At 43.0% G+C, this 11,873-nt stretch overlaps 1 protein-coding gene across 1 annotated transcript in view; it reads right to left on the bottom strand.

Moving 5' to 3' along the window:
- Window positions 1-344: 344 nt before the first annotated feature.
- The window catches only part of LOC311128875 (protein Wnt-10a), a 15,724-nt gene continuing 4,195 nt past the window's right edge, over window positions 345-11,873 (bottom strand). Inside the window, exons 3-4 of the mRNA XM_084161095.1 lie at window positions 8,789-9,162; window positions 345-1,205 (exon numbers count right to left, since the gene is read on the bottom strand). Of these exons, the coding sequence (XP_084017221.1) occupies window positions 735-1,205; window positions 8,789-9,162 (845 nt within the window). The 3' untranslated portion in view covers window positions 345-734. The remainder of the gene's footprint in view (window positions 1,206-8,788; window positions 9,163-11,873) is intronic.

Genomic DNA, 11,873 nt, shown 5'->3' with positions numbered 1-11,873 from the left:
CAAGAGAACACCCACAACCGTCAACATAGTCCACATTTCCTTTCTTTTTACCAGTATGGACAAATATACTTTATTGAGGCACATGGTAGCCATTTTGCAGATTGACATATAGAATTGGCACATTTTGTAACCTGAAACATTACAAAACAACCCATATGAGTTAACATCGTTAACTTGTGGCTCTGAGTATAGAGAGTATAGAGCAAGAGCAGACATGACATTCTGGAACAACCTCTTTCTTTCCTATATCTGCTGTTAGTTTTCTTCTTCTTCTTCTTCTTCTTCTTCTTCTTCTTCTTCTTCTTCTTCTTCTTCTTCTTCTTCTTCTTCTTCTTCTTCTTCTTCTTCTTCTTCTTCTTCTTCTTAAATTACCGGAAACCCAGGCAGTTGTTTTACATCTATAGATAAAAAAATCAGCTATTTGTCATTTTCGGAACCCTAGTTTAAATTCATGAGTGCTCAGTTATCAATATTATCCATAGTATTTCACTATCTTTAATCTAAAAACACTTTCTGAGATGAAAGGCAGTGCAGCTCCAGATGCTCTGAACTATGGTGGTTGGACACATGCTGTGCACACTCTGATTGTACACCTCTTTGAACTGGCTATATTCCAGTCTTGTTTTCGTGCGTTCCATTCTACTAATGGAAATGGCAGTCCATTGCAAAGGGAATGGGTGTATTGCAGTCTTTCCCTGTTTAAAAAAGGTATATTATTGCATTTCTGCATTTCTTCATTTGCAGACACTGACCCACTCTGTTATTCGACACTCTTCGCAGACCACGTAACAGCACCAGTGGAACTTGCAATTGCATCGTTCACTGCGGGTCTGCTGTAAGATGTTATGGCCTCGCCCGCAGCAGAGGCTTTCACAGTTGTCCATCTCTGGACTCGTCTTGTTACAGATCCTCCCTTGCGTTCCGGCCGAGTCGGACCGCAAATCCCTCTCGCAGAAGTCCGGGGATTTCTCAAAGTAGACCAGCTCGTTGAGGTTGGATCTGCGTCTGTGTGTGGGGTGGTGGGCGTGCTCCAGCTGGCCTGTGTTCCTGTTGTGGGCTTTGATGAGGGTGGCTATGTGGAAATGCTCCTTGAGCAGCGAGCCTACCACCCTGAACTCCGGTGTGACTTGCCAGCAGGTCTTCAGTTGGCAGCTTCCTGATGTCCCGTGGCATTTGCATTTCCGTCTCATGTGGTCCATCACCACCTGCACAGAGGGGAACAGGGAACTGCACGTTAACATCCTCCTTCATCCCATCCTGTAGTAGGACACATGTTCACTCATCAAATTAGGCAAATCAACTAGACTGTGATTAGACTCCTCTTTCATTCCACAACTGTTAACATTTATCACATATAATTGTCACTAAAATGATTGGCTTAACTTTTCTACAGTAATGTTCAACAGAAATACACTTCATTTAAACTATTTCTCACTCTAAGGTGGTGGAACTCCCTTCCACTTGATCCTGGCCACCACTCCCAACATGGGCTGTGTGTGTATGCTTCATATTGCTGAGTAACTAATTAGGCATAAAAATTATTACAGGCATCACAAATATGTAGGTAGCACTAGCCTACTATTGAGATGTTTTGCCTGGAATAACTGACTCGACGAAGCTGTACTGTAGTAGTGCTCTTTCAGACAATGCCAAGTTCACATCCCGAATGAGGATGTCCTTCCCACACTCCCAGACCTCCCATTTTCTCAACAATGCACTCATCTGTCAGCCTGAGTTATACACTTTTAGATCCAATTACCAACAGGAAAAGGGGCCACCCTCAGCACTGACAGATGCTCCTACACACACCCCTATCAACAGCACAAGCACAAACACACACCTTCAGCACTCCCACATTCTACTCTCTCCTAGGCCTCTACGCAGCTGCCCTGGGACACACACACACGAAGACGTTCGAAAACTTTGAGAGTAGTCAAGTTTAGTCTGTCGAATGCTAAAGGATTAAGTTTCTACTACTACAGTATGTGAGTGAGTCACAGCTAAAACGAGCTGAGATGAAACTGCACTATTTCATGTGCTGGCTTCTCTTTCTTTGTTTTGAGCTAGCATCTGATGAAGAGCGAGGAGACCCTGAAACGTGTTTTCCCTTGGTAAAAACGAGTCGAAATCCACTCTATTATTCAGCTGTGTTCTGATCCATTAAACAGAGCCTTCTGATGGTTTGAGCCAAGGGATCGTCGTAGCCACTCTAAGACTAAAGGTCATTTTGAACATTTGCCAAAAGAAGATATACTTTGTGGAGGAGCATGAATTCTTTAAGGCTTGGGTTTGCGTGCTGTGGGTTTCCATTTCAGGGCCTCTCGTAGGTGTTCCCATTGAATAGAGAGAAAGTGTTATTCTGTGTGAATGAGTAGAGTGGGAGAGTGATAAATGGACCCACTTGAGTCATCCATTAGTAATGATAGGGAAAGAGAAACAACACTCTTGATCTCACTGGGGCCAAAGCTAACAACTATCGATCACAGCCCAATCAGACCACCATCACAAACCTGGGGAAATACTTTCAGGCCTTTTAAGCTTCGTTTTTACATCAGACCAAGTTACTTCCCTGAACTGTATCCTTCTGGCTATATATACACCCTGTAATTACACAACAGTAACCCACTTAACCCTTTAGATACACACTGAACTGGCCGGTCTAATTGTATCCTTACTGTAGTTGTTTTCATTAATTCTCATAATCAACTGTCTAACTAGTACGTTTATTTACTATCAAAAAAACTGGATGAAGCAATATCCTGAAGCCTGTAAGTGTGGGACACAAAAATGACACACTCAAACGAGAGATGACTGAAACCAAAACAGGCATAAAACCTCAGAGCTGTCACAGTTTAGGAAATGGGACCTGCCTGCTCTTACCATAAGTGGCCCGGTCTGACATGAGTGCGGTGATGATGATCAGATCAGGAAGATTGTTCCCTTTCCTCCACGCCGTGTCCCAGGGTGCACCTGGGGGCATGAGCTGAGTCGACGTGGGTGTGCCTGTGGCACTGGGAGGAAGAGTGTTTGAGCCGCTGCCGAGCTGAGCTCTCCTGGAAGTGACTGACTGACGAGAGACGCTGATATGGCAGTGATTTATGGTGCCCTTTTGGAAGCGGAACTGACTGGGTTTTAGAATCTCACTCATAGGCCCAGAGGCTAGACAGGCCTGGAGGGAGAACAGAGAGCAGAGTACAGGAACTATCTGATGCTCATGTCTGTGTCTGCCATCCAGTGATTAGCATCTCATAGGCCGCGTCCCAAACGGCGCCCTATTCCCTATATAGTGCACTACTTTTGACCAGAGCCCTATGGCCTATGGGATATACAGTATATAGTATAATGCAACCATAGCCTAACAATGGTCTCATTACACAGCTAATACTGCCTGTCTTGTACAGGTCTCACTCTATGGTGTATTCACACAATACTCCATCATGTTTACAAAGCATATTATACATGGTAACTGTCAGATGTCCCCAGCAACATGGACAAGGAAATAAACGGTGATATAAACAAACAATACTTACAATATTTAGGCTGGTACCTCGGTATTACAACAGTATCATCTTAGAAGAAAACTGCATACAAGGATTCTTTGGCTGTCCCCATGGGAGAACCCTTTAAAGAAACCCTTTTAGAATCCTTTCCATATTAGGTTCTACACGGAACCCAAAAGGATTCTTCAAAGGGTTCTCCCGTGGGGTCAGCCGAAGAAACCTTTTTTTTTTCTAGTGTATCGTCTCGATTTGAATGCCCTCTTATAATGTATGAGGAGACGTTCATGTTTAACTACACATGGTCATATCCTCCAAAGGCCTCTGTCTCAGGCCTTTGACTGTCAGTCTCAATGAAAACTGTGGACTACATATGTAGGTCTTATAAACTAACACTGTAGTTATGCAAAGGAAAAAAAATTGCCCTCAAATTCATTGGCAGACCACCGTTAAAAACACACATCTGGGCTGTTTTAATTGGGGAAGAGTGAGACAGACTCCTCTATAAACCAGCCCCAGACTGAGATCAAATAAGACATATTGGTAGCAGATTAGGACCACAGGCAATACTAGGTATTACATGGTGTACAGAGCACTTAAACGCTTTGCTATGCCTGAGTCCCAAACGGCATCCTATTCCCTATTTAGTGCACTATATAGGGAATAGGGTGCCGTTTGGGACGCAAACCATGTTCCTTCCTCTATCAAATAGTGTGTCTGTTTAATATTGTCAACGTGCTTAATCCCCTATTCCTATCATCCTTATTGTGTCATAATTTTTTTTATTGAATAGTCTATTAAAATGTTATGGCCTAAATTACTTCTGTTGACTGTCTTGTTTGTGGATTGTTACTGGTATGTTGTCTATCTTTAATGAGATTTAGAGTACTATAATGACTCAATGTTTAGCAAATATGACGTTAAGTTATGAAGTTTGCTACATTCTGTGGGTTACAACTTAGATATTTATGGGAGATATATCTGTCCTGGAATCTCAAACGTCCGTTTTTACAAACAAAGTAACATTGTACACTGCTTTATGTAGTTCATTTCAAAGACATGTAATAACAACCATAAAGGGACACAAAGCCAAGATTTCAAAGAATATAAACAAACCCACAACACATTAACTTTCAGCATCAAGTAAGTAATTCAAAAACGTCATCAAATAATTATTAAAACGAGGCCACACAATAACTGACACTGAACAATCATTTCATCATAAAGTAACAACCTAATGAGAACCGTCCGCTACACAACAATCACGTGGAGTATTACTCTCAGTTAATTGTACACAACATTCACAGATCCAATTTGGGCCTTCTAATAAAATGTTATTACATCGATAGCTTCCACATGCTGTGCCTTAAATAGTATTGAGCATTTGTTTTGGTTGTGCCCCTGTGAGAGCCTAGACCATGGTGGTGAAACTGATCCACTGTTGGCCCAATGGAATGCTCCCTCTCCTTAGATGCTATACACCTCTAATGGAGATCCAACAGGCCACCATAAAGACTTTATAAAGACCAACTGGTCACAAGGCACAGTCAATGTGTAATAAGCTCTGCTACATATGAGAGAGAGAGACCTCATTAATCAAAATATACAACATCAAAGCAGAGAGCTAATATCTACTATCCAGGCACATTGCTCGTAGCTGGGAAAACAGACATGCTATGTGAAATAATGCCAGCATTTGTTGTGGCTGTGCAGGTCAAATTGAGTGATTCCAATGAAAATGTTAGCGAAAGGAATTTACTACCCTTGCAAATGTTTCCATGTTATCGACAGCCACTGTAACCTCGAAAACCATGTTCCGATCAATCATCACATAATTATACACAACACACTGCTGCACAGTACATTTTACTAAACATTTGCTTAGAATTAATGCAGAGAAAATAGTCGTAATGAGAGGGATGTGCTTTGGTAAAAAAATATCCCTTTTTCTATGACTGATAAACTTCTCTGAAATTTGTATTTGGGGGGAAGGAAGGGCGAATCTCTTTTTACTTTCCGCCGTGTTTGATGTCTAAAATCTTTTGCTGGGTTTAAACATCTGTTTCCAAAGAGCCAACAGCCACTAATTAGAGCTTTTAACAAGACTGAACGTTGTGACAACCAGAGGGTGGGCATGAGGCGACATGTATACCCCACTAAAACCGCCACATTCCTCTACAAAAGACAGCTCCTTTTTATGGGGAGGGGTTGGGGGAGGTGGGGGAGGGAGGAGGTATTATTTGAGACCTCACCTGTCAGTGTTTTCATTTTGATTTGGGGGGGGGGGCTTTCTGCTCTGTTTGAAGTTGTCAAGGTGCTGCTCTGGCTGTGTTCTTCTAACGATGCATAACTCCATGAGTCATACTGTACCTCTGATGTCTGCTTTAGTATATTTCATTTGTACCTTCAATTGTTTTCTTCTCCCAGCTTAGAACTTATTAAAGCATTGATGTATGAGGTGTGCTAAGAGAACTGCACTCCACATACCCAGAGCATTGTGTAACCTGATCTGAGAGACGACTAGCAGATGCACCGACTCTGCAGCTTTGAATGCAACTCTGGTCAAAATCTGTGTCAAAACACAGGTCAGATAATGTACATTAAGTTCGTTAAAACTGTTCACAATAAACTGCATATAAATTCCAGCAATATGTAATTGAGCCATACTGAAATACATTTTATGATAATCTTCCTGTTAATTACAAAGTGCAACTGTTGGACAGCGTTCTTGGATATCAACTTGGATAGCTTTTGTTTCAACCAATGTGTATGTTAATAGTTCCGGTTTTCTTGGCTCTCCTTCAAGAAGCTGTCTCCAAAAGCAGTTTTGACAGTTTCAAAGCATTTCCCAGTAGCAGCAGGTACTTTTCTAGCACAACCAGCTATTGTTGCCAAATAGGCCTCTTGTCAAAAACAGAGCTTCAATGTCCCCAAACTATGAATCTTCCCTGCAACTTATCACCCTGATTGTCAAATAGATCAAAAGTCAGTAGCTAGCTACGCCTCTCTATCTTCCCAATGTTGATATATTTTTGTCATAACAGTGCAACTTCCTAAAACAAAGGGGTGTAACACTGATCATATATCATCGGTCTTGTCATCCAACTAACAATAGTAGCCTCATAGTACATAACATAGAAACTCTGAAATTCTTAATTAAATTAAACTGACTGTTGATTTGGAAATGATATTAGTTTTTTCAATGTATGTCATCTGATTTTACAGTATATAACTGGCCAAGAAGCAAATCATTTCATGGCTCATTGTACCTATGCTATGGACACAATAATGGGTCACTGTGTAGGGCAGAGCATGGCTTTATTGCCGGCCCTGCTGCACATGAAAATCAGGACAATCATCTGAGTCTCTCTCTCTCTCTCTCTCTCTCTCTCTCTCTCTCTCTCTCTCTCTCTCTCTCTCTCTCTCTCTCTCTCTCTCTCTCTCTCTCTCTCTCTCTCTCTCTCTCTCTCTCACTCTTTCTCTCACGCTCCTTGGCTGAGTAACTCCACATTTGTGTTTTGTCTGAATAATCAAGGAAACCAGAAGTAAACGGATGAAAAGATTCAAGACCAAATTACTCAGGAGGAAGCGTCGAACAATGTGAAATTTACTGCTCCTTTTGTGTATGGCAACAGTGCTGCCTGGGAGCAACCATAACTTATCGCTGTCATTTAATAATACCATGGCAACCTCAAGCATCTGTCCATGAAATCAACTATATGCTGGGAAAATACCCATGGAATACCATACTAATGTTATTCAATTGATCACCTATGGTATCATAACATCAACCAAATAAAACTACAGTTAAGGATAACCATGTTTTTTTAGAAGGAAATTGTTGATGTTTACGTTCGAATTCCAGACCACTGCTTTATGGCCATCATAACCAAGCTTCTTTATTAGCCAAATGCTACACTGCCCATAGGAACACATAAGTAGATTAAATTGAGCATGCATAAATTTGTCACGATCGTCGGGAACAGAGGACCAAGGCGCAGCGTGGAATGCGAACATATTTATTAAATAATGATCACACGAACAAAACAACAAAACGATAACGTGACGTCCCTGGTTACATACACCAACCAACACGGAACAAGAAACCACACCAAATGAATGCCTAACGGCTACCTAAGTATGGCTCCCAATCAGAGACAACGAGCTACAGCCGTCTCTGATTGGGAGCCACCCTGGCCAACATAGAATTACAAAACCTAGAAATTAACACCCTGGCTCAACATACGAGAGTCCCCAGAGCCAGGGTGTGACAAAATTGCAAGATCACAGTTGCTTGGACAGGAGTTCTGGCTATGACATCCACAAAAAGCATAAGGAGGCATCTTGCTTTGAAATGTAATAATGATAGGAAAATGTATATGGTGAGGGGTGGTGACGACACCAACTTTGCCAATAAATGTCAGCTATGACATTTATTTCATATCAATCCATTAACGATTTCCTATATTGATATCTGATAAACCATACTAAAACTATGAGTACTTTCAAACAACATATTCAGCTGCTTCCATGGTTGTTATTGTATTGCTACAACAGCCTGATTACAAACTAAGTGAGAGAGGAAGCCTGACTCAAAGAGACCACACATGCAAGGCAATTGCATCATGTGGAGAAATCAGTGAGTAATCTGTATTTGATAGGTCACTACTGACACTGAGCCGATAAAATCAGAGCGTGTGCCTCAAAATGACGTTATCATTAGGACTCGAGTCGTAATCCTTTCATTTTGTACCTGCATTAATGTGTCTTTTCCATAAAAAACTCCTCAGTGAACTAAGAATGTGTCCCAAATGGCGATCTAAGTGCACTGCTTTTGACCATAGCCCTATGGGCCCCCACACACTAAGTCCCCATTCTCAACAGGTGGACCACAGGCTGGATCCAGACCCAGAGAACGGGGTCAATACGGACCGCGGATCCCAACTAAAAAATAAATAAAACATTTGAACTCAGTCGGGCTTCGACCCCTGGTATCATATGAACCCACATAAGACATGGCAAAATGTGTAGAATTGCAGGAAATGTTCTCTCTGCCAACAAGAGGGGTGTGAACAGTTTGAACAGTTTGGGATCGCATCGGTTGCGAGGTGGGGTTTTGTTACTACGCATTCGGACCTTGCCACCGGACCTTGCCACCTTTGTGTGACCGGACCTTCTCAAATAGTATTTTCTTTAGAGAGAAGAGAGCTGTACCCCTCTGCACAGTCATAACTCCCCCCACCCACCACCCCCAAACAGCCCACTTCAGTAGCTGAAACGCCTCCTCTCACCTGCCTGCCAACTCTGTTGTTGTGGAGCCTCATCCTGGCATGGATGTCCTTGTAGGTCTCACGCGAATCCAGGAAGTCCCGAGAGAACTTCTCCCCAAAGTCCACATCGGGGCTGCAGCCTCCCCACTCCCAGGAGTCCTGAGGCCCGGGCAGGTCTGCAGGGAAGTGCTCCATGACACCGTGCACCATGCCCTTCCCGCGGTGGATGGCCTCCAGCTGCAGCCGGTTCAGTTTGATGCGGAAGGCCTCCTCGTCGCCTCTCCGCTTCTCGTCACAGCCGCACGCCTTCAGCTTCCCCATGGAGCAGGCGTTGGACACGGCGTGGACCACGCCCGCCGCTGCGATGGCGTATGCAAAGGCACTCTCACGGAAACCTGGGGGGGGGGGGGTGGGGGTGGGGGGTGCGGGACGGGACATGTTTAAGATCGAAATCCTGCTGTACACCTTTTGATTCCTACTGCATATACAGTACAGTGCAGTAGATGAGTATCTGTTGAGCTGAGGAGAAGTCCAATGAGTCCTGATGGGTTGATGAGATAGACTGCAGTACCAGTATAAACCCCCACCGTGCCTCACAACACAACAGAGGCAGAGAAACATCTGGGACAATAGTAATTAAGCCCAAACACTTGCATGTCTCCAGGCTCAGGGGCTGAAAGTGAACAGACCCCCACCATCCACCATCCTTTCAACACAAGGATCTGACAGTGATCATAAGCAGGGATGGAAGTGGCCGATGGTGGTGCAGAAGACATGAGCACCGTATTGTTAATCCCCTTTAAAGCTCTCCCTTTATTGAGCTCTCCAGCATGTTTACAATTAGCCTGGCTACTGTTGTCAGCCGTTTGATCTGCCTGCCTATTCACATGGGGGGGAATTACGACTCAAGTTAAGTGCGGGTAAATGGAAGGCAATTCCCTTTTTATGCATTTTTCTCTCTGTGCATATTCTGACCTTGAACCTAAGCATGAGAATAGCATGCTATTCAACCGCAATTCGTTCAGGGTGGAGATCAAATAAATGAAGGTGTGGCAGAGGTGTGTCTACAGATACACCGTATTCTGACCTTGAAATAACAGCATTCTCCATACACTGTAATTTATACATTGATAAGAGCTATTCATAAGAGCTAGGTAAATTAGTCATCCATTTGGAGAAGGGGATTGTAAATACTCATACAGTGCCTTCAGAAAGTATTCATACCCCTTGACTTATTCCACATTTTGTTGTTACAGGCTGAATTCAAAATGGATTCAATATATTTTTTTTCGCACCCATCTACACACAATACCCCATAATGACAAAGTTAATAAATGTTTTTAGAATTTTTGCACATTTATTGAATTTGAAATAGTGATTACAGATGTAAGTCTTTCTGGCTAAATCTCTAAGAGCTTTGCACACCTGGATTGTACAATATTTGCACATTATTTGCACATTATTCGTTAAAAAAAATGTCAAGCTCTGTCAAGTTGGTTGTTGATAATTGCTAGACAGCCATTTTAAAGTCTTGCCATAGATTTCCAAGCCGATTTAAGTCAAAACTGTAACTAGGCAATGTCGCTTATGCCTAGGGCAGGGCCTGTCCCACATACTGTATATATATATGTCATATTTGACACATCTTTGACAGTGGATCCACACGTGTGTAAGGCGATTCTGAGGGTTTTTCTCCAGTTGTGCTAGAGAATCTTAACATTGTTACACCAAGTTAATGGGCCTAGACTTTCTCTGTCCAGTGCTCCCCATTTCTAGGGTAACGGGGTAACATACAGAGTATCTGTCTATATTGTACTCTTCTTAGTGCCGGTCAGACTTAATAGCCTGTAACCATGACTCCCCGAGTTCCTTTAAAACCATCCCTTCTCAGAATAACTTACTGAAGAGAAATGTTGTGTTATTAAACAAACATGTTTAGAATATGTCAAATAACTTGTTAAGTTCAAGACTTTAAAGGGGCAATCCGCAGTTGAGACATCCATTTTTAGACTTATAATTTAATGATATGTACCCATTGATTCTTGAATAATATAACTTATTACTGCCTCATAAGCTTAATTAAACTGTCATACCCGATCAGAACCCAAAGTATAGGCTTGTTTTGCTCCAATGTTAGTAAACAAATAAATGTAAACTAACACTATAGCCTCAAAACATGGTTAAAACTATAGTTTTTTATATCATGGATGGTCAGTTCTTGCATCCATAGCTCTGTCTATGAACTTGAGAGTGGTTGCATTTCTCCAGACCCAACCTTCAGCTTTTTACCGAAACAGGGGCGGGGAAACCGATTTGTGATTCAACAGCTGATTTCCCCTTTAAAGCTTACAGATTGATTGGAAATCCTACAGCCAAACAGCCCTATCTGTCACTATTGTAGAGATGCTCAGTCCGGCCTCCCGAGTGGCGCAGCGGTCTAAGGCACTGCATTGCAGTGCTTGAGGCGTCACTACAGACCCGGGTTCGATCCTGGGCTGTGTCGCAGCCAGCCGCGACCGGGAGACCCATGAGGCGGCACACAATTGGCCCAGCGTCGTCCAGGTTAGGGGAGGGTTTGGCCGGCCGGGATGTCCTTGTCCCATCGCGCTCTAGTGACTCCTTGTGGCGGGCCGGGCGCATGCACGCTGACTTCGGTCGCCAGTTGGACAGTGTTTCCTCCGACACATTGGTGCGGCTGGCTTCCGGGTTAAGCGAGCAGTGCGGCTTGGCAGGGTCGTGTTTCGGAGGATGCATGGCTCTCGACCTTCGCCTCTTCCGAGTCTGTACGGGAGTTGCAGCGATGAGACAAGACTGTAACTACGAATTGGGGAAAAAAAGTAAAAAGTACCAAAAAAACATTTAAATAAAGATATGCTCACACCCAAGTCCTAAACTGGCCATGACCCCAGTTCAATGCAGATTTTAGCTTGATTCATTAGACCTTTGAAAGCTGCATCACGTATGTCCCCTTTTTTGTCTACCTTAGATGGAGCACATGACTAATGAAAAACTGCACTGTTCAATCAGGTGTGAACCAGTAATGTCTGGAATTTGCACTATACAGAAAACATATTCAGAAAAAATGCTACCATGCCTGAAAGAAAAG

The sequence above is a fragment of the Coregonus lavaretus genome, assembly GCF_964263955.1.
Source record: "Coregonus lavaretus genome assembly, chromosome: 5".
In the NCBI taxonomy this organism is placed as follows: domain Eukaryota; kingdom Metazoa; phylum Chordata; class Actinopteri; order Salmoniformes; family Salmonidae; genus Coregonus; species Coregonus lavaretus.
The sequence above is the reverse complement of the archived record's forward strand: the minus strand, read 5'-3'. Positions and strand labels throughout refer to the sequence as shown.